The sequence below is a fragment of the Mirounga leonina genome, unplaced genomic scaffold, assembly GCF_011800145.1.
Source record: "Mirounga leonina isolate KUSES-001 unplaced genomic scaffold, KU_Mleo_1.0 Mir_101595, whole genome shotgun sequence".
In the NCBI taxonomy this organism is placed as follows: domain Eukaryota; kingdom Metazoa; phylum Chordata; class Mammalia; order Carnivora; family Phocidae; genus Mirounga; species Mirounga leonina.
The window spans coordinates 4,538,274-4,561,457 of record NW_023270158.1 but is presented as its reverse complement, the minus strand read 5'-3'; the positions used below and the strand labels follow the sequence as shown (position 1 = coordinate 4,561,457).

At 46.6% G+C, this 23,184-nt stretch overlaps 1 protein-coding gene across 1 annotated transcript; it reads left to right on the top strand.

Annotated features, from left to right (window-relative positions):
• Positions 1-494: 494 nt before the first annotated feature.
• Positions 495-23,174, top strand: RS1 (retinoschisin 1). Its single transcript, XM_034993802.1, has 7 exons — positions 495-546; positions 1,815-1,916; positions 9,986-10,011; positions 10,954-11,059; positions 18,365-18,506; positions 20,758-20,953; positions 23,022-23,174. Exons 1-7 carry the CDS (start codon positions 495-497, stop codon positions 23,172-23,174), a joined length of 777 nt encoding a protein of 258 aa, XP_034849693.1.
• The last annotated feature ends 10 nt before the right edge of the window (positions 23,175-23,184 follow it).

The window sequence follows — 23,184 nt, the reverse complement described above, 5'->3', positions numbered from 1 at the left end:
CTGGGTCTTCTGATTGTAGTTTCTCTTGCCCTCCACTGTTTCTCTTAGATTTAAAGATACCATAGGGGCGCCTGGGGTGGCTCAGTCAGTTGAGCAACCAACTCTCGGTTCCCGCTCAGGTCATGATCTCAGGTTGTGGGATCGAGCCCCACGTCTGGCTCCCTGCTCAGTGGAGAGTCCGGTTGGGATTCTCTCTCCCCCTGCTAGCTCACTCTCTCTCTCAAAATAAATAAATGCATCTTAAAAAATAAATAAATAAAGATAGAGTAAAACCAGTATCTTCCTTTGCTAAACCAACCTCAGTTGACATTAGACTCCTCTCTGAGACTTGCTTGTTGAGGCAGGATGTGGGTTAACTTCCTAGGGCTCAGCCAAAGCCCTAAGAACTAAATGGAATAAGATGCTTAATGAGACCAGTGCTCAAGTTAAGCCCCTGCTCCTGGGGAAGCTCTGCACTTGGATAAAGTAGAGCTGCAGCCAGGGACAAGCGGAGCATGCCACGCAAGATAGAAGGCTTCTTGTTTTTACTGCTCTTCGGCTATGAAGGTATGTGCTGTGCAAACATTAGCATTTATCAAATACTTAATAGTACAAGTGAATTAGTAATTTTGCTGATTAATAGAGATGCAACCTGAATAATTAAAATATCATTAACTAGCAAGGCATGTTAATCGGTCAAGATGCATTGTTAATGAACAACAGTTGTCTTTATGTGGATGTGGTTCTCTTAGTCTCACCACGGGCTTTCTGGTTCTCTGAGGAGCCTTCTAAAGTTCCAAGGATGCTTGAAATGGGACAGGGAGAAGGAAGGGCCTCAGAAATTGTAGAAAATAACTATAAATTGCAACAATTAACAAGAAAGTGTGGTGTAGCCTTGAAAATTTTTAGGAGTCAAAGTTAGAGTGCCTGTGGAATTTAATCTTCCAAACTAGGACACTACTGAGAGCGGAAGAGGATGCTATTAATAATTCTGCTGGGACAACAGGTGTAAACCAGGACTGTCCCGGGCAAATCCGGACGTGAGGTCACTCTAGTTTAAATATGGATTAACATAACATGCCGACTACCACTGAACTCTAATAGAAAGCATAATCCAACGGAGAGTCAGGAAGCTCCAAAGACTCTATACACTCAATCGTTTTTAAATTTCTCAATATGGCCCTGGCAGGAGTAATATGCTTAAATAAGGAGAAATTAAAAGCAAATCTCTAAGATATCATCCAATTCAACTTTTAAATTCTCTCTCAACCTTTGAAATAATAGTCCTTCATGCCTCTCTCAACTCTCAAGGACCTGTTAGCTCAGAATTCCTTTCTAGATTCATTCTGAACGTTAGAAATTGGTTGAATGTCTTCTTCGAGGTGATTGTGTATTTATGCGTGTCACAGGAAATAAATAAGAAGGGCGGGAAGGAGGAGGCCTCTCCACTCTGCAAATGACCTGGTGGACAGACGGGATGCAACTCACACAAGTGGAGTCAGAATTCCTGGTTTAAATCACGCTCCTCTCTGCCCTCCCATTAGACGTTATTGGTAGAGTATGTGCTTCCATGATTCCCCCAATCGCATGCCTTTTGGTATTTCGTCACCGTTCTCAGTATTTGGAAAGATCTGTATGAATATAATCCCAAGGTCATTTTGCAAACCCAAATACATTTCTTAAGTAGGGATCATTGAGACCAACTGTCTGTTTTTGTTTTTGTTTTTTTTTCCGCTTTGCAATGAAGAGTCAGCGATTTGTCTCAGGAACTCTCAATACTTGAAGGTGCTCCGGGTGTTTTGTTGTTTTTCCTTTACTCCTTGCGCTTGCCTCAGCAAGAAAATCTAAACAGAACCTTTCAAAGCTTAGATTCCCATATTTCCGGTTCTCTGATATCCATATAGGCCTCACCCTCCGATTTCTCTTCTGTGTGATCGGTCGGCATTGAGATTCATCCATCCATCCATCCATCCATCCATCCACTCATTTTTTTGTCGGTTTGTTAAAGACCCACCCCTGAATCGTTGCTGTGGGCCAAACACTGTGTAAGAATTTGACACGCAGGGCAGATCTTTATTACTTTCACAGTGCTGAGTCTAACATCTGTGCTCTGTGACCCCCAAATAGGAAAAAGCCCTATAAAAGTTTACCAACCCCTTTTTAAATTAGACCTGCCCATTCAGGAGATATCTGTAATAAAAGACACGCTGTTCTATCTCTTACCAATCTGTGTGCATGGCTGAGGGGCTCCAGAAATTTCCATGAAGAGCAGAAAATACCATCTGGCTGGGTGGACTGGAATGTGGTCCACGGGGTGGTCCAGGGACCATTTTATGGTCAGTGTGGCTTAGCGACCTATGTGTGCTCTACCCTGAGCTAGAGGGATGCTCAAAAGGCAGAGAAAAAAATACAGGAATACAGGATGCGCTTGCTGCACTTCCTCAGCTTCCCACCCAGAGAGAGAATCAAGGCCAAAGCACAGGGGGAAAATGTTTTCTATTGCACAACTGGAAACCGGAAGACAAAGGTTCTTTGTCTAATGCACTCTTCACTGTTTCTGTTTCACGGTGGCAGCAGCTCCTTATTACAGTGAACTAAGATAAATGGATTGACTCCCCCACCTGTGCGTTGGGTGAAGGTTCATTTGGGAACGGAGACACTGTCATCGTAAAGCACTACCTACATCTGATAACGGAGGCAGGCTTCTATTTATCTTACATTGTACATCTTGGGTTCAATGCAAATGATGATTTTTAAAAATTCACCTTATTAAAATAAAGAGATCCAGTACTTGGTCACGTTTATATATACATATATATATATATATATTTAAAAGCAAACCTCATCTTACAGGTGTGTCTCCTCTGCAGGTGACAGCAGAGGTTTTTTTTAAGCAGCTTATTGAGATGTAATTTACATAGCATTAAATTCCCCCATTTAAGATGTGCGATTCAATGGTGTTTAGTGTATTTATAGATTTGTGGCGCACACAATCCAATTTTAGAACATTTTCGTCACCCCCCCTTCCCCAAAGAAACCGGTAGACATTAAGCCCGTTTCCCCCTCTCCCCAGCCCCTGGCAAACGCCGATCTACTTCCTGTCTCTGTAGATTTCTCTGTTCCAGACATTACATTTAAGTGGAATCATACAACATATGGTCTTTTATCTTTCACTTAGCATATGTTTTTGCGATTCATCTGTGTTGAAGCATGTACAGATAACAGATTTACCCAGGAATATGCCTGTAGCCACAAATAGCAACATTTTCACACCAGGACAATTTCCTTCTTTCTTCTTCTTCGAGAGGGACATTATTGCAGCCTGCTGCTTTCTTCCTGTGTCTTACTCTTGGTTCTCAAGGAGATGAGAAGCTAGTTACTGACAGCTTTTGCCATTCATAATTTTATGCTTTTCTCCTCAGCTTCATCTGTTTCCATGGGAAGGAAAGCTCTGGACTTAGTGACATCCATCAAAAAGACTCAAAGAGTCTTTCCTATGTGTGTCTAATGCCCACTTTTCCTCTTGAGCTTGCAAGGTACATTTTGAGAGACAGCAAGCCTTGAATTTTCTTGCTGTGATAACAAGGGTTTCCCCACGGAGCGGCCCTTTGGGCGAAAGGGCAGAAGGCAGGATGAGCCCATGTTGCATGAATCTAAGATCAGTGAGTGGGACACATCCCAGACGCTCGAGCGGACACCCGTAACATGGGGAGAAATCTCAAACACAGTCCCAGGAGGGAGAAAAATATGCAACCACACAATCAAAATCTTTTCCTCTTTTTCCTTTCAAGGATGACCTGTTTTCTGTCGCTCATTCCAGCAATGTTATTTTCTGGTATTATAAGATGTTGTAGTCAAGCACGCTTTTGCTTTTTGCTCACCGGCTTTTTGGTGAGGAAATCATTTCGGGGACTCTCCAGCCATGTTGCTGCTCCCTTGGTGACAGATTTTCCTGAAAAATACTTGTTGTTCCTTCTCTCTCTGCTCATTTCCATAAGGATCTGGTGCCTCAGATCCCCAGGCTGCCTACAGACGAACGCTTTCTGGGGAGGGGAGCCTGGGAAGGAGAAAACATCACAAGCCAGCCCAACATCTGAGTGAACTCGGGAAGTGGCTCTGAAAGCAGGCCTTCCTCTTAGGACTCTTCCTCCCCACGGGGACACAGTGGCAGAACCACGCACACACACGCCCCACCTCCTTTCCTTTCGGCCTTCTGCTTTGTTTCTGCAGAACGCAGCACCCCCAGGGCCCGCCTGTGACCCTGGGGAAAGGGAAAGGCCCCGAAGGCCACAGCAATCAGGGGTCTCAATCGATCTCTGGGATTGCTTAGTTGCAGCTGCAAAAACCCTCCTCCGCGACAGGCACAGGCCCTGAGCCAAACTGATTTGGTTTTTAAGGCCACACTGTCAGGGACCCACACGCCTCCCCTCTGACCGCCCCCCCCCCCCCCCCCCGGGGCCTCGCCCCCCCCGCGTTTTCCCCACCGACAGGGCCTTTCGGCATTTCAGCCATCCGCAGCTTCTCTGGAAGATGGGGTGGAGCCAAGTGCCTCCGGGATCACCAACCCCCAAATCAAGTCAATGCCACTCGTGCGCGCCTCTGCTTGGCGGTTCCTGGGGGGCAGCTGCGCGACGGGGGCGCCGGGTTCGCGTCACACCCCCTGCCAGGAGCGCAGGGCAGTGTCCAGCCGGGCTGGGCTTTCCCCTGAGCTCCAGGAGCTGCCAGCCCAGAGCCCACTCCACCTCGGCGCTTGCGTGTCCCGCAGGCCTCTCTGGGGGACTATCTTCACTCCATCCCCCACAGTCCCTGTTCCTCCGGGAACCTTCCCCTCCCCCAGGAAATGGCAGCTCTCTCCTCCCGGCCCCTCAGGCCCTGAGCCTCTCTCTCTCTCACACCCCTGTCACCTGTCAGCAAGTAACTGTTGGCTACCTTCCACAGCCGGCCAGAATCCAGCCATTCTCCTCCCCTCCACTGCCACCAGCTGGGCCAAGCCACCATAGGCTCCCGACCCCATGTCTGTGCTCACCCCACTGGGCTCTCTGCTTCCAGCTTGCCCCAGGCAATCCAGTCTACACCCAGCAGCCAGAGGGACCTTACAAGCCCCGATCTGTCTTGGCCCTCCTCTCCTCGAACCCCTGCAAGGACCTACTCCCGCTAAATGCCAAAGTCCTCACGTGCCCACAAGGCCTGGCACGGATTGCCTCCCATACCTTCCCCCCCCCCCCCCCGCCCACTTTGCCCCTTCATCTCCTAAAACTCTTTTACTCATCGGCCCCAGCCCCAGAGTCTCCTCGCTCTGTCTAGGGCACACCAAGTACCCACCCAGGAGCCACCCACCTCAGGGTCTTTACACTTGCTATTCCCTCTGCCCAGAGTGCTTTGCTCACAGGTCTCCCTCCTCTTTCAGGTCTTTGCTCCAATATCACCTTCTCACTGCAGGATATTTTATTCATTCATTCATTAGCCCTCAACACCCCCAGCCTAGACTATATACACCCTATGATGTACATCCTATTTTGTTTTGTTTTTATTTTTGTTTTTTAAGATTTTATTTATTTATCTGACACAGAGAGAGAGAGTACAAACAGGGGGAGTGGGGAGAGGGAGAAGCAGGCTCCCACTGAGCAGGGAGCCCGATGCAGAGCTCGATCCCAGGACACTGGGATCATGACCTGAGCCGAAGGCAGACGCTTAATGGACTGAGTCACCCAGGCGCCTCCCTTCTCCTATTTTGTTAACTGCTATATCCTCCAGCACTCAAAGCTGGGCCTGGAATATAGTAGATAATGAATATTACTTAAAGAATAAATGCTTTGGGACCAGTCAATTTCAGGGACCCACAAACCTTTGTTTTTTTTTTTAAGATTTTATTTATTTATTTGAGAGAGAGAGCACATGAGAGGGGGGGAGGGCCAGAGGGAGAAGCAGACTCCCTGCCGAGCAGGGAGCCCGATGCGGGACTCGATCCAGGGACTCCAGGATCATGACCTGAGCCGAAGGCAGTCGCTTAACCAACTGAGCCACCCAGGCGCCCCAGGCATGTTTTTTATATCAATTTCTCTAAGTGTACAAGTTTTTAGATAAACCTGTGCCCAAGAGAGAGGCAGGACACAAGCCAGAGCAAGTGGTGAGTTGTACACGGGGGCAGGGGGACAGAAGAAGTCCCCTGCACAGGGAAGGGGGTAGGCAGGCAGAAAAGTTGGAAGATGGGAGCCTTTAAAGCCACGAAACCAGACAGACATGCCCGGAGGCATGAAACAGCCTGGCACCCGCGATGAATTGCAGCTAGTAGAGCGTGCAAAAGATACATTTGGGGAAGCAGGCAGGACATAGATCATGGCGGCCCCTTGAAAGACACATGATGATCATACCCATTTTAGGGATGAGGAAATGGAGAGATGTGGCCATGTAACTAATAAGTGAGAGATGGAACCTGGAGCCTTGCAATGAGGACCCAGCAAAGGTTTTGCAGCAAGAAAGTGCCACAATCAGGTATGCATTCCATTCCATCGGCAGCATGAAGGGTGGATGAGGCAAGTTCTCCCTTCAGCAGGGAGAGTATGGGAGCAGGAAGAGTGGGGGCCTAACACAGGAAGTGACGGGGGGGTGCGTGGAGAGGAAAAAGGCCCCTGCTTGACACTGGATATGGGGGTTTAGGGAAAAGAGGTGACTAGGACAAGCCCCAAGTCTCTAGATGGGGTGCTAAATGGATGGTGAAGCCATTCAGTAAGATGAGAAACAAAGGAGAAGAACAATTGGAGGAAGGATGCAATGAGTTCTATTTTTAAAAAACTTTCTATTGAAGTACAACATACATACAGAAAAGTACAGGTAAGTGTATAGCTCAGTGAATTTTCACTACTGAACACACCCACATAACCAGCACTCCAATCAAGTAACAGAATATCACCAGCCCCCCAGATAGCCTCCCCGGCCGCTCCCTGCTCCAGATGTGACCAGGACCCTAGAGTCTAACGGCATGGATTACTTTTGCCTGCTTCTGTACATTTCGAATGGATTCATATGGTGTGTCCACTCTAGCATCTGACTTTCCACTCAGCAGTGTTTGTGAGATGTGGCCGTATTGTGGCATGGAGTTGCAGGTCATCCATTTTCATTGCAGTTTAGTGTTCCGCTGGTGGGAATTTGCCACCTGTACCCATTCTACTCTTTTTTTGGGGGGGGGGGGTTTAGAGAGGGAGAGAGAGAAAGGGGGCATGTGGAAGGGGCAGAGGGAGAGGGAGAGAGAGAATCCTAAGCAGGCTCCACGCCCAGCACGGAGCCCGATGCGGGGCTCAGTCTCACGACACAGAGATCACCACCTGAGCCAAAATCAAGAGTCTGACACTTAACCAACTGAGCCACAGGTGCCCCTACCCATTCTGCCCTTGACGGGCATATGAGTGTTTCCAGTTTGGGGTTAATACAAATACTGCTGCTGAGGGTAATCTAGCACATGTTTTTGTCAGTTGGAGAACATATGTATGCATTTCTGGTGGGTAGCTACTTACGAGTAGAATTCCTGGTTCATAGGGCACATATATGTTCCACCTTAGTGTAAGCTGCCAAATAGTTTTTCAGAGAAGCTAGACTGACTTACATCCCCACCAGCAACATATGAGAGTTCAGGTTGCTCCATGACTGTGTCAGGACTTGGTTGGGTCCAATTTTGGATAGTAAGAGACATCTATGGGGAGATACCTGGTAAACCACTCAAAGCAAGAGTTGGACTTTTGGGCTTAGGAAGCTTTATGAGGTGGGTAGAAGAAGCAGAGCTATCAAGGGAGCCTGAGAGGATATTCAGAGTGATGGGAGAATCAGGTGAACAGTGGGATGGAAGCTAAAGGAAGATGGGAGGGACTGAGAGCATGTTGGAGCATGAAGACATAAGGTCAGTGTTGGGAAGAGTCCATTGGATGTGAAAATAAGAAGTCAGTAACTTCTTTTGCCAGCACAGGACTTGGCCTCCAAGATGGCACTCCTAACCTTCGTCGAGACCTGAGAGGATCGATTCTGCCCTTAACAGGCAGACCAGGGAATCTCTGGAATGAATAACCCGTGAACAAGGGCTCAGGGGAGACAGAAGTTTGGTGACTACAGGTGAGGGGTAGCCCTGAAGTGCTCTGACTAAAAGATATGCTCCCCTGGACTCCCACAGCAGCCTATGCATAACCTGGCCTAATACTCACCACATGCATCATCCAGGGGCCTGTCTTCTCCTGGGCCCTCCAGCCCCTTGCGGGCAAAGAGCGAGGCTTCCATTTCAGAAAGCCCAGGCCCTGATGTGGTGCCAGGCTCACATTGGACATTAAAAAGTGGTTTGCAGAATAGGTAAATATGTAGTATTTAAATGAAGGCACAATTTGAAAAAGATAGCTTTTATAATTGTGACACAAAAGATGAGACCATTCCTTCACTCTCTAAAACAACCTGAAAGGTTTTTTTCGTGGGCATCCTGTTCAACTTTTAGATAGGAAAAATGGTTAAGGAGGGACTTTTATTTCCTATTGCCTACTCTCAAGTTTTGTTCAAGATTTTTAGAATAGGTATGTGTTGCTTTTATAATCGGAAAAGAAATGAAGGTTTCCGTTTGGTTGAAAATGGGAAATGGAGCTCTGGTGCTTTAAACTAGCAAGGACTGTCTAATGGAACCTTCTGCTATTAATAAAATGTTCTGTACCTGGGCAGTACATCAGCCCCTAGCCACATGTGGCCAGGAAGCACTTGAAATGTGGCTGGTGTGACTGAGGAATTGAAAAAAAAAAAAAAAAGACTGATGAATCACTGACCTCTACTTCTGAAACCAACAATATGTTATATGTTAATTAATTGAATTTAAATAAAAACTGTTAAAAAAATAAATTGTGCATTCATTCTCTTTATTCATACTTCTATAAAGATAGTTCAGATGTTAGTTTTGTTTTTTTTAATATTTTATTTTATTTATTTATTTTTATTTATTTATTTTTTTAAAGATTTTATTTATTTATTTGACAGAGAGAGACACAGTGAGAGAGGGAACACAAGCAGGGGGAGCGGGAGAGGGAGAAGCAGGCCTCCCGCGGAGCAGGGAGCCCGATGCGGGGCTCGATCCCAGGACCCTGGGATCATGACCTGACCCGAAGGCAGACGCTTAGCGACGGAGCCACCCAGACGCCCCTCAGATGTTAGTTTTATGTTAAATTTTGCACACTTAGTTTTCCCACATTAATTATACAGTATTTGTACTTTGTACTTTGTGGTTTGATATTTCCTGTACATCATAAACAAACCTTAAAAAGATTTTCTGAACAATGTGGCAATCCTAAATAACCTAAGTGTGTCACTGGGGGCAGGAGGAGAGGGCTAGGAATCAGCTTCTGAATAGCACATTTGGCAGACACCAGGGATGTTGATGATGATGATGATGATGATGATGAAGGGTTAATAAGTAAAGGGAAAAGCTAGCACTGTTAATGTCAAATGTAACAATTGTAAGCATAATTTAAATGTAAATTGTAAGCATTGTTTAGGTAGTAGGTTCTCAAATATGTTTTAAAAAATACACATAGAAAAAAAGACTGGAAAGATTTATATGAAAATGTTAACAGTGTTGCCTTTGGTGATAAGAAATACAGGTGCATTTTTTTCCCTCTTTGCTACATTAATGTATTTTCCAAAATTCTATAAAGAACAAAAATAATACGAACATCTGGCTGGCTAAGTAAGTAGAGGATGTGACTCTTCTTGGGGTCGTGAGTTAGAGCCACACTTTGGGGGGAGAGTTCAATTTAAAATAATAATAATTATTATCCTTGTCTGTTTACTTTTACTGTCCCTAGTTTCTCAGCATCTGTGGATGTTATTCCTGGCAGATATTTACTTAGTTTGACTTCTTCCAGAAGGGGCTTTGTTGACTTTTATGTGACTATTTTTATTTCACTTTTCCATGGAACGAATAATTTTGTTGAATTTCTCTTTCTTTTTTTAACTTGATTTTTTTTCCCTCTCTTGTCCTTTTGCTTAGCCATACTGGGATTATCGTCTACTGAGGTATGTTACAGTAAGAAAGCTGTTTTTGAAGATTTTCCTAGCTCAAGATAATGTGTAGGATTATCACTTTTTAAAAAAAGGTATTTTTTAAAGATATTTTATTCTGGTGGCGGCAATGGCACATTCTCTCCGGGCAAGTTCAAGACTGGTGTTTTAATGAGAGAATGTAAGGAAACCGGGCCTTAGTATAGGTGATGTAATCTTGAATCCATTACCTTTTTTTTTTTTTTTAAGATTTTATTTATTTGACAGAGAGCGCCAGAGCATAAGTAGGCAGAAAGGCAGGCAGAGGGAGAAAGAGAAGCAAGCTCCCCACTGAGCAGGGAGCCCAACTCGGGGCTCCATCTCGGGACCCTGGGATCAGGATCTGAGCCAAAAGCAGACGCTTAACAGACTGAGCCACCCAGGTGCCCCTCCATTACCTTTTAAAACTGGATCCCTAAAAGGGACTTCCAGGGGAAGTGATGAGCCTGACCTTGGACTGGGGCTGCCCCAGACCCTGAAGATAACTACAATGGGGCAAACAGTGCTCCCTGCCTGGATGTGTCTGTTCACCCACAGTGGTGGACGTTTATTAATCTGGACTCAAAGATGAGTGGCAAGTGTGTGTGTTAAGGCTGAAATAATAATCTAGGGTTTTTGTTTTTGTTTTTAAAGATTTTTATTTATTTATTTGACAGAAAGAGAGAGAGAGACAGACAGAGGGAACACAAGCAGGGGGAGTGGGGGAGGGAGAAGCAGGCTTTCCGCAGAGCAGGGAGCCTGATCTGGGGCTCGATGCCAGGACCCCGGGACCATGACCTGAGCCGAAGGCAGACGCTTAACGACTGAGCCACCCAGGCGCCCATGAGCAAGGTTTTTGAACACAAACTTTTCCCAGGGGCTCTGGCCAGAGTTGCCTTTGACTGTGACTGACCCTCCTGCCCCTCTGGCTTCCCGCAGGATGAGGGTGAGGACCCCTGGTACCAGAAAGCCTGCAAATGTGATTGCCAAGGAGGTGCCAATGCCCTCTGGTCTGCTGGTGCCACCTCCTTAGACTGCATACCAGGTGAGTGTCCCCTCTCCTTAGGGCACCAGATCCTTGGGGTGTCCTTAGGAACACCGTTTCTCCTCTTCCCTTCAACCTGGCTGAATTAACAGCCCCCCTCCCGGCCCCCGGGACACACAGTTGGCCTCTGAGGTTCAAATCACACAACGGGCACTGTTCAACATACCACACTGATGTCGTTTCGAAACAGCTTCTTGCATCTCTCCTTGGCCTACGTGAGACGGTGAGCCGGAACCTATTTTCAGTGAAACAGACTCATGGAATTTATGAGAAGAAATCAATGGTAGGAGGTGGGGCATTTGAGAAAAGCACAGGCTTTTGAGCCAGAAAGACCAGAGGTGGAACCCTGGCTGCCTCATTTCTTAACTCTGGGACTCCCACTTTGGTCTTTTTCTGTCAAATGGAGGTAATTGTACTGTGCCTGAGGGTTTATTGCTCACCAAACAACCGTGTGCTTCCCCACATCCCAGCCCCCCTGTAGTCAGGTGGCACCATATGAGCAGTTCCAGCCAAAGTGAGCAGTGTCTCTTCCCAAATGAGCATTTCAGGGCTGGTACTCAGCTCTCTGGCTCTCCCTTCCCTCCTTGAGAAAGTGGTTTCTCCTTCAGTGTGGGTCCCAGGAGATGAAATGGAGCAGAAACCCCTGCCAACCTATAATGGACAAGTCACCTGAGCGAAAAACTTTGGTTGCGTTAAGCCTCTGAAATTTCCAAGACAATTTGTTCTGCAGCATAACATAGACCTTCCTGGCTACTCTGAATGTCTTCCTGTAAGGTTCGTGCCAGCAAACTTGGTCTGTAAAGGACCAGATGCTAAATATTTATGGCTTTGCAGGTCAAAGGGGCTCAGCTCCTCAATTCTGCCGCTATAGGGCGAAAGGAGCCATAGACGTTGACACACGGCCATAGAGCGCGGCTGTGTGCCAATAAAACTTTATTTACAAAAACAGGTGGCGAGCCACATTTGACCCAAGGGCCACAGTTTGCTGACCCCTGCTCTAAGGAGTTGTTATGAGGAATCAGTGGGAGGAGGCATGAAAAGCGTCTTGTGTTGTACCCAGCAAACTGTAGCTTAATAAAGGTCAGCTCCTTTTCCTCGCGCCTCCTGAGAGCTCACATTCGGACTTTCAGGGGCTTGGGGGCCCAGCAAGTACTGCAGCGCTCAGTCCTTTCCATGGCTCAGAGCCTCTTTTGCGTGAAACTGTCTTTGTCACCCCTCTCCAGGGTTATGATGGTGCCTGCCAAGTCATTCACTTTACATAATCGCCTAATAATAGCTCCGCTAGACACAGTATGTGTACATGTGTGAGCTTCTCTTATTTCATTAAATTTGCATTAAAATAGCAAATTGCGGGGGAGGCAGGGCCTTTACTGGCTCCGTTTTCCTGTTTACTAAAGGGGTAGGAGTGGTCTGTGAGCTAAGTCTGTTGGCGAGCGCAGAGGGGTCCCGGCGGCGAGGAAAGCACTAAGTGCCCTTGAGTTTGGTGGGCTTCTACCGGACGTCCCCCCCACTGTGGGCCCCGGCGGGAGCTCCTGCAACCACTCTATACTGGTGTGCCCTGCCCAGTCAATATGGAAGCACCCTCCTTAATAACCCACTTAAAATTCAATTCCACCCTTTGTCATCAGGTGCCTATTATATGCTAGGCGCCGACAGGAAGATGAAAATGAAGGCATTAGCTCCAGCCCGAAGGAGTTTCCCATGCGGTGGCAATAAATGTTCTCTTCAGCAGAGACCTGAAGACCGACTGGAACTCCACTCGAAGTTCTTTCTGCAAGCAACTTAAAAAGAGATTATTTCTGCAGATGGGCTTCATTGACCCAATCAACTGTGAGGCTGAGGAGGGCTGTTTGAGAAACGTGAAGTCGACCCGGGTCCCCCAAGCTCTCTCCCCACACACCTGCCGGGAACTTGAAGTTCTGAAATCAGAAATTCTTTTAGCTTAAGCATTCCCCTCTCCCCACCATTTTTTGGGTTGGTTTTTGCTTTTGTTTTATTTTTTAATAGCACAGATATTTCCAGGAAGGAAAAAATGCAACCTAAGTGTGAAAGAGTTGGTTTGTTGGTGTTAATGGGTTTTTCCACGAAAGAGATGATTCAGGGCAGTAGGACTAGCCACAATGTTCCAGAAGTCACTTGCCCATCAGTGCCTCAGATCCTCAGTGGAATGTTAAGAATGTTGCTTGGTATCTCTGGACCCTGAGATTCCGCGCTTCCACCAGAGCCCGCCTTAGGAGGGAAGAAGAGCCTAGAAAGTACAGAAGGACAGGAGGGAGCGTCACTCGGAGCTGCCAGGAGGCGCTCCCAGGGGCACACTGGCTGTTATTGTCCAGTGTCCCCACCCACGAAGAAGAAGGTGACTGACTTCGGCTTAACGTTATGAAAATTACTAAAATTACTAAAGGGTCCGTCTTCGCAGTCGAGCTAAGATTACCTTGGCACTCCGAGGGGGAAACAGTGTAAGCAAGTATCAAAATATAAGAAATCCAATGATTCGTTACTGCTTTCCTTTTATTCTAGATCTTATATTCCTATATTATTTTCGAGTTTCTACTCTGTTCTATAAACATTATTCTACATTCTACTACATGGCCATATCGGTTCAAGTCTCATACACATGCATATTAATATTCACCTCTCTCTTGTCAAGAACGTCCCTCAGCTCTCCTTGTGCTTCTCTAGGTTAACGTTCTTTAGAAGCCTGGCTGGCCTTCATGCCTACCAGCCGAGAAATCAGCTACTGAATGAGAAAGGCTAGTATGTTAAGTATAGTCTGGATTAGCAGCATATTATGACTATGCCTTTATCCATGGAATGAGCAAAGCATCACTCGCTCAGAAGACGTAGGTTTTTCCTTAAAATGAATGTAGAAACATTCTTTTTCTCCTTAAGATGAGGGTAAAAACAGGCTTTATAGCTACACTAACTTATCGGGCAGAAAACGTGCGAAGGCCATATTCCGTGTAAATCTGATGGCGAGCCCCTTAATTCCTCCAGCAATGTTATTTGTGTCGCTTAATCCTAGTTTATGCTCAAGTGACAGTTTCTTTTTGCTCAGGGCGGTGGGTGTTCCCTGGGCTGGGCAACCTCTGTCTCCTCCCTGAGCTTTCTGCTTCCTGTTTCTGCTGTTTTCTCTGCTTACTCCTAGCGGCCCCCCAAGATGGGTGATAATCTTTGTTGATCCCTTCATTCAGCATCCAGTCAATAACTATCGAGTGCCTAGCACGTGCAGGCGTTCTGCTCAGCTCAGAGGCTAGAATGGTGAGCCAGACAGACCAGGGAGCTGGCAATTAAATTATCACAAGGACAGGGAATAAGTAACAGGAACAGGGTGCCTGGGGAGGCAGCAGCTGGGGTCCCTTACTCAGCTCAGGGCAGGAAGGGGAAGAGGGCTGAGATCTTAAGCATGAGTAGAGTTGGCCAGGTGAAAGAGGAGGAGAGGGGACAGGAGTGTCACAGGCAGAGGGAGCAGCCTCACTGGAAGGCCTCCAGGCCTGTATGAGGACCAAAAGGGAGCTCAGCCAGGACCACGGAAGGAGGAGGAGAGGAGAAAGAGGGGAAAGGAGGAGTCAGGAAAAATAACATAACTTGACTGCAGTTTACTCCACAGCACACAACATGAGAAATATCACATTTCCTATTTTTCCAAGTTTAAATAACTCCAGCTTGAGGCCTCCTTTGTCATGGCCTGTGAGGAGTCTAAAGACAGGCTTGTTAAAGGTCCTTCCTCTCTCCTTGGACTACATGAAGCCCCCATGGGCTTGCAAGGGCTGCTTGGGGGCAGGGCTTAGGCTCAGGCTAGGTGGCAGACTCTCTGCCTGGCCCACAACCCCACCTGAAGGTGGACACCTTGGTGGTGGCTCTTCTCCCTCTGAACCAAGCTCAGCTCAGTCCCACGGACCTTCCCGGGTTTCCTGAGGGGGTCTCCCTGACCCTATCCGTGGTCCAGCCCTCTCAGAGGAAGCATGTCCCCACTGAGCTCAGGCCCCTCCATGAGCACCCCCCTTTCCCCCACAAAGGCCAAAGTCCAGAATCTCCAGTCACCTCCTCTAGCACCATCAGCTAATTTCTGTTGAGGCCTAGACCTTCCAAATTCATAAACCTGAGAGATGCTATGCTGTCAACAGCCTTTTCCTCTCCTGAATCTCACACACACGAACACACGCACACACAAACACGAGCGTGGGGCTTATTCTTCCTGGCGCAAGAAGAGCAGACCTTTAGAAACATGAAGCTGGACTCCTTCTTGGGGAGATGTACAGGGGATTGATGGGGGCAGGACAGAGCGCGGTAGAGGGAAGTTACATTTCCTCCCCTGGTGAGTCTTCACCAGAAAGACAAACATGAAAAACTCAAGAAGACATCAATATATTCCCACAACTTCACCCTATTACACACACACATATATATATCTTTTTTTTCTATTACACCAATTTAATCTGTTGCTCTTGGCCAGGCACTACAGACTCTACAAACATTATTTCATGTAATCCCAGGGACATTATGGAGGCACATACTGTTGTGCCCATTTCACAGATGAGGAAATTGAGATCCAGAGAGGTTAAGCAGCTTGCTTGAGCTCACACAGAGAGTGGGATCCAATCCCAGCTCACATTGACTCTAAGCAGGCATTCTTGACCTTGGCTGCTCATTACACTCCCTTGCAGCTTTACCCCTAGCCAGGTCCTACCCCAGACCAATGACATCAGCATCTCTGCAGGGTGACCTGAACATTAGCACTTCCGTAACTCCCCAGGTGGTGCCCAGGCAGAGACCTGTCAGACAGTCTTTGCTTTGTGCCCTGGGCCACACCACCGGCTTTCTGGGTGGACAGCTGGGTAGCTAGAGGCACCAATGCCTGAGACAGGAGCACTGGACAGGGGCAGGCTTGGGGCTTGGATGCTGAAGGGCTCGGTTTTGGATGTGTGGGTGGGAGGGGTTTTTGGGTCACCCAGATGGAACCGTTCACCTGGAAAATGGACAATGGTTAGCTAAGGCTTGGGGCCTGAGAGTCTGGCATTGACTCCCAGATGGCAACTGAGGCCATGGGGACGGCAAGATCATCACTTTCCTGGAGAGTGTGGGCAGGGCCCGTGTCTAGATCTCACCGGCCTCCGAGGCCATTGCCGCTGGCTAGGTCTCTGTAGGTTCCCAGCCCACTCTTAACTATTAGATGGGCTAATTGGAAAGAAATCGCAAAAGAGTTGTGAGGGGAAAACAGAGAAAGAGCAAAATGCCAAGAATAAAGCAATCAGGAACAGGCTGATGGCTTTTCCTTCCCCTCTGCTCCAGCCCTCCAAGCTGGCGGCCCCGGAGCAGGAAAGGGGAGGTTCGGGATGGAGGGGCCTTAAAGACGTCCACAGTTAGAATTTAAGTGACAACCTTGGGCCCCACTGAAACACAGCTTTCTGGTGCTGCGACCTTGTCCCTCCTTTTGGGGGGCACGGGCTTGTCTTCCAGGTCAGAGGGGAATTGAGGAGGGGAGGAGGCCCCAAGGCCACAGGCAGTAGGTCACTGAATCTGCCAACCAACAAAGGCCTTCCCTGACAGGTCAAGGTTTCCAAAGTGCGCTTTGAAAGTGTGCTTGTTAAAAATAAGGCTGCTCCACGGGTGGAATACTGGAAACTGCATCCTTAGCAAGCCCTCCTGATGATTTGACCACACAAGGCCTGATCGAGCGGCCCATAAAGCACTCCTGTCCTCACTCCCAGGAATTCCCATTCTCTTAATAGGTTCCTGAAGCCTTGGGTACTAGATAAACTACCAATACAGTCCCCTCACCTCCAGCCCCACTGAGCTGCAGCTACTGGTGGGGGTTGGACACTTCCCTTTGGTGCACTGGGCAAAAAGGTGGTGAAGCCTCCCTGGTCAGAGGCCTGAAGCTGTCTTTCTGTCTTCAGCCCTCTGAGGACAGGGCATGACTACTGTGCGGGCATTCTGGTCTCAGGATGGATCGCATTCAAGCTTTCGCATGCTTCATTCTGTCTTACTGACTTTTGAAAATTATGCTCCAGAAAGACCTCAGCACTCATCTTACTGTTGGGAGGCGATGATGCCCCAGTAAATACGTTCAGCTCTTCAAACTGAACTCAGATTTACACATGGAAAAAAAAATAACTTACTTGACATTTATCGTTCACAATCAGAAAACTGGAAGAATGTCTTTGTATAAGTTTATCATTTGTCTTCTATAGAAGTTTAGCTAGAACCTGCGTTTGATTAGAAAAGATCCCCCCTAAGTAGTGGCTTATGAAATTACTTTTGTTTTGACTCATGTAGTAAGGATATCAGGGCTGAGGTCTCTGCAGTTCTTTTGGCCTTACCCTCATTGTGCAAGATGGCTACCTCTGTGCTAGCCGTCAGGTTTTCCTTCTAGGCAACAGGAAGAAAGGGTGAGCAAAAACTGATCAGAAATCCCCAGCAGACATCATCTTATATCTCACTGGTCACAAATTGTATCATGTGGTCACTTCTAACCACAACAGAGACTCGGAAAGATTGGGGTTTTTTTTAGCTGGTTACATTGCTGCCCAACAAAATTAGGGCTCTTTCGTCAAAAAGAAGGGGAGAATGGATGCTGGGCAAAAGTTTTTGACCAGGTAACCCAACACTAAATGCGAGAAGAAATACATGACAAGCAGCAAATGGTTAACATCTAAGAACTAGCTTTGGCTATTCGTATTTGGAAAAAAAAAGCTCCTTTCAACTGTACCTCATTTAATAGTCAGGCACATTTCACCCCCTGCCCTTTTTTTCCCATTAGACTAGTGAGAAAACTGCAATTTACAAGTGAGAAATCAGTCTCAATATATAATTGCCTTTCTTGCCTCTCACCATTGTTTTGTTTCTATCATTAGCATCCTATGCTGCCTGGGGATAAGTAGGGACCCTGATGTCATCATGCAGGATGGCTAAAACTGTGTTCATGCAGAAAATAAAGAGTATGGCATTTAAGTATGATATTTCTCTGTGAACCTCTTGGTTTTTTAAATGTCTGAGTTTGTGGAGGAGGTGAAGTATTTCTCAGCCCCCCCCCCCACCTCAGGTTGCCATAGAGCCCCTTTTGTCTGCTTTTATGAATGTTGTGAGTCTCTATGGAAATCCTTTTACTTCATCTTCACTCTCTTCTCATAAGAGCAGTGAGTAGGTTGAAGATCCTTCGTGAACTGCGCTGCAAAGCAAAACATTCTCCACCTTCCAAAGTGCAAATGAGATGGTTTGATTTGTCATTTTAGTCATGTCGTGTTTGTTGAGTGTTGCGATGTGATACGAGTGTTTTAATATATGTTGCCTTTTCTTTTCCAGAATGCCCATATCATAAGCCCCTGGGGTTTGAGTCAGGAGAGGTTACACCAGACCAGATCACCTGCTCCAACCTGGAGCAGTATGTGGGCTGGTATTCCTCATGGACAGCTAACAAGGCCCGGCTCAACAGTCAAGGCTTTGGGTAAGCAGGGCAGATGACTCAGGCAATTTTTTTCATGTGATTTGAAAAATGCACGTCTCTGTAATAAACAAATGGCAGAATGCATTTATTTATTTATTCAACAAATATTCATTGAGTGCCTTCCATGTGCTGAGGACTGTGGACAAGGTGGATGCGGTCCCAGCCTTCTAGAAGCACACAGTTTAGGGGGCCAGAGGGACTCTGAGCACATAATCACACAGCTGATCATTTAGTGTGTTAAATGCTCTGCAGGAGACAAAGAAGAAAGACCTCATTCATTTAAGTACCAGGGAAGACTTTCTAAGGAAAAGATATTTAACCTGAGACTTGCAGTTGTCCAGGTGAGGGGGTCGGGGAGGCACAGAATACAGCAGGTGCAAAGGCCCTTAGTTGGGAGGCTCCCTGAAGGGCACGCATGGGATGGTAAAGAAGGTCAGCAAAGTTAGGACACAAGGGAGATAAGGCTAGAGAGGCAGGCAGAAGTCAGATCATGAAGTCATGTTAAGGATTATGGTCCTTATTTTGGGCATAATGAGTTCCTTGAATGTGCATTAGTTAGAATACAAGTTTGTGCTGCTGTAACAAAGAGCCCCAAAGTATGGGGACTTAAATAACATAGAGGTTTATTTCTTTGTCATCTAAAAGTTTCATTAGGCAGTGTCGGGTTGATATGATGGCTAATGGTATCAGGGTTCCAGACTCTTTCTACCTTGTTCTGTCATTCTTCAAATGAAGCTTCCATCTTGGGGCACAAAATGGCTGCCCTCGCTTCCACTATCACATCTACCTTCTAGTCAGTGGGGAGAAAAGAAGAGCAGGGTGCACACACTTTTAAGGATACAAGCATAATCATATTGGCTACTTTGCCCACATCCCATTAATCAGAATTTGGTCAGAATGTCCCACCTAGCTGCAAAGGAGACTGGGAAATATGAACTCTGCTGGGTGACCATTTGCCCAGATAAAACTTGGTGTTCTATGACTAAAGGAAAATGGGAAGAGGATATTGGGAGACGATTAGCAGACTCTACCAGAGAAAGATTTGAAGTTGGGGAGCATTACAGTCCGACTTGTGTTTTAAGAAAAATCTGGCTCCTGTGGGGGAGAACTGTTTAGTGGGGCGGGGGGGGGGGGGGGGGGGGAGGCAACCCAGGGAGACCAGTGAAGAGAGGTAAAGTAGCAATCATCCAGGCAAGAACTGAGGATGATATGGGCTAGAGCAGTGCCAGTGAAATGGAGAAAAGTAAATGAATTTGAAAAAATTTGAGATGGACTCAATAGATGGATTGGATGTTTGAGGTGACAGAGAGGAAGGGGCCAAGGATCTCTCTCAGATCACTGGCATGAACACCCAGGAGGATGGAGGTAGCATTCCAAGAGATGGATACTGGAAGGAGCAGCTGGGGTGGAGATAATTAGGAGTTCATTCTTGGACAGGTTTCATTTGGGATGCTGTAAGGCATCTAGAAGTTGTCTAGACAGCAACTGATTCTCAGATTTTGGAGTTGAGAAAAGGTCTGGGATGGAAGTTAAAAATTCAAGAGCCACCCAAGGAGCAAGTGTGGAGTTAGAAGAGAAGGCAGCCAAGGACTGAGTCCCAAGAAGCTAATTAATATGCAAAAAATAAATAAAAACCTCGAAGGGGAAATTATAGGTTTCCACAATTCAGGAGGGATATAGCTAAAAAACAAACCAGTTCCTTCAATGGTTAGTTTGCTTTACAATTGTCAAAAGCTCTTCCAGAGCCTCTTGGCTCAGTGTTCTGCACATGGGAGATACTCTCTGAAAGCTATGAATGACAGCACCTGAAGGAGATGCAGATATGTATAAAGGGAGTGAAATTAGGGTAAGACTCATGGAGAAAGAGACACCAGGAGAGACTAATGAAAACGGAAGGGGGCTGGCGGGTGTAATAACCATGCATTTTCGTGTTTTGAAGAAAGACCTGTTCAACCACACCTCAAAGGTAGTTTCAGCTACACGCAGAGGCACTTCTTTGACCAATCAGTTGAATCTGGCCATTGTTCTTTGCTCAGTGGAGATGCAGGGAGAAAGACAATGATACAAGTGTAACAGAGGCTGGATACTTCTTGAAGACAGGTCTTTTGGTGCTTACCAGGTCGCAGCTCAGACTGCCCAAGCATTGCAGAGGTTCTTCAGGTGCTGGTAACCCCTCAAAGGGCAGTGCCGCTCAGCTCTTTGGAGGTGCTCATGGGGAAAGGCTCCTGGTGATTTGCTGTGTCCCTGGCAGGTGCGCCTGGCTCTCCAAGTACCAGGACAGCAGCCAGTGGCTACAGATAGATCTGAAGGAGGTCAAGGTGATTTCAGGGATCCTCACCCAGGGGCGCTGTGACATCGATGAGTGGATGACCAAGTACAGCGTGCAGTACAGGACGGATGAGAACCTGAACTGGATTTACTATAAGGACCAGACAGGAAACAACCGGGTAAGTCTGGCTTACCCCAAACTACCTTCAGCTCACACTCTCTGGGGCTTCCTTCCTGCTTCCACCCTGTCAGACCACTGACTCCATGGCAAGGGAAGTCATCTGTGATCTTCCCCACAACATGGTCTACTCTCAGACGACAAGGCAGGTGTCTTTTCTTGCTGAATCTTGGCTGCCTAGCAGTTTGTTTGTGAATGAACACCACTGTTGAGTACAGAAGAAATCCTTGTCTGAAGTCACCGATCAGTTTATAGTTGCTTGAATAATCAAAACTGGCCATTTGGACTGTTCCAAACTCACTGGGCCATTGAACACTTTGCTACATGGGCCTGACTTGACCTATTATTGATGTGGCTAGGCCCTTGTCCATTTATGTAGATATGGCCTCTCCTTACTACTGAGACTCACTTCTAGGAAGATTTGGACAATCCAGCAAGTTAGCCACTGAGCTATGTAAATGATTAAAATGACTCCAGCAGTGCAAACACAGAGGAACTTAAGCCTTTGCATAACTATATATCCTACTAACCTCTAAAGGCCCAGCCCCAAGTCTTATTCACCATAGACCGAACACAGTAGGCTCATAATTAAGTATATATATATAACCATTATTTTATATATATATATATATATATAATGTATATTTGCAATGAATTAAAAACTCACTAGCTGTTTGGAAATGTTAACTGTCCTTTTGCCTGAGAGTAAGGACTTCTGAGGCTAATTTGGACATTTAATCAGATTAAGTAGACACGTGTGGCTGGAAATCAGAAGGCTTTGTACTCTCTGATGATAAGTTGTACAGCAAGACATTCATGGGTTGAGATTTCAAGGAGTTTGATTGAGTACAGTAAGAAAAACCATCTTGATACTTACACATTTTATTTCATTTTTGCTCTTGTTAGTTGGCTTTTCAAAAAGAAATGAGAATTCTTTTTCTAGTCCTGTCTGCATTTCCGAAGGCCTTGACAGTTTTTTGCAAAAAGGCACTCTACGCAGGCCCTTGTGCAATCTGGAGGGGCCTGTCCCATCCTCCCTCTGCAGCTGTCCCGACTTGAATAGGCTCAAGGGCAAAAAGCTGAGAGAAGGGGATGTGGGCTGTTGCTACTGGGAAAAGGGGCAAGGTCATGGCATCTGAGGTCCTTCTTGTTTTGTAGATGGATGAGGTCAATGTAGCAGCCAGATTTTTTTTAGGAGATAGTCCCAGAAAGAAATGAAATGTTCCAGTGTCCTTGCGACTCTAGAAAGACTGCAAAGAATGATTTCTTTGGAAATGTAGCCAAACAGCCACGGCATCATGCTATGTTGCATCCCCCCAAAACACGAAGCAAGCCCTTTTTCTCTCTACTTTGGGTACTGCATTCCCCCTGTCAGAATCTTGTTTTTATGTCTCTTTCTTTTCTAAAAGCAGTTTTCCAAGTCTATTTGCCATTTGTATCAATGTAGAGATAGAGACACACTTAAGCTTTGGCTCACAACTTCAGGGCCAGCATACTCGAGCTTTACTCAAGCCCCACTTTGGATACCTTTGGAATAGAGGGACATTCCTCTTTGTAAGTGTGATGTGGTCCTTTTCAAAATTTGTCAAAAGGCAAAGGATTAAAACACAAAATTGGTGATAAGGATCAAGAGGCATTTTCTATCAGTGCCATCCAATAGAACATTCTGTGATGATGGAAATGTTAGTATCTGCACTGTCCAATATGGAAGCCACTAATTACACATAGCTATGGGGCACTTGAACCACAACTAGTGTGACTAAGGAAACTGTTACCTAATTTGAATTCGCTTAAATTTAAAGAGCCACATGTGGCTAATGCTTCCATACTGGATGGTGCAGTTCTAGATGTCCCCACAGAGTGACTCGGAGATGCCTAGAGCACACAGGTGCTGACTAACATGCAAGTTCAGATTTGCGGGGCGGGGGGAGGGGGCACGTGCAATTCTCTGAGCCTTAACCAGTTGCTGAGATTTCTCAAACTTAAAAGTTTAGGCCAGCTTCAGATAAGAGTTGTTCTTCCTTTACCGTCCTCTGATGTGATCGCGATAAGATTTCCTCTCTCTTTAGGTCTTCTATGGAAACTCAGACCGAACTTCCACAGTCCAGAACCTCCTGCGGCCCCCCATCATTTCCCGCTTCATCCGGCTGATCCCGCTGGGCTGGCACGTCCGCATTGCCATCCGGATGGAGCTGCTGGAGTGCGTCAGCAAGTGTGCCTGAGGCCTCCCTC

Excerpts from the sequence above, each read along its gene's own strand:
- RS1 (XM_034993802.1), top strand. The coding sequence starts at position 495 with ATGCCACGCAAGATAGAAGGCTTCTTGTTTTTACTGCTCTTCGGCTAT. Across the intron at positions 547-1,814 it reads ACTGCTCTTCGGCTATGAAG|CAAGAAAATCTAAACAGAAC; the intron begins GTATGTGCTGTG and ends CGCTTGCCTCAG. Across the intron at positions 20,954-23,021 it reads ACCAGACAGGAAACAACCGG|GTCTTCTATGGAAACTCAGA; the intron begins GTAAGTCTGGCT and ends CTCTCTCTTTAG.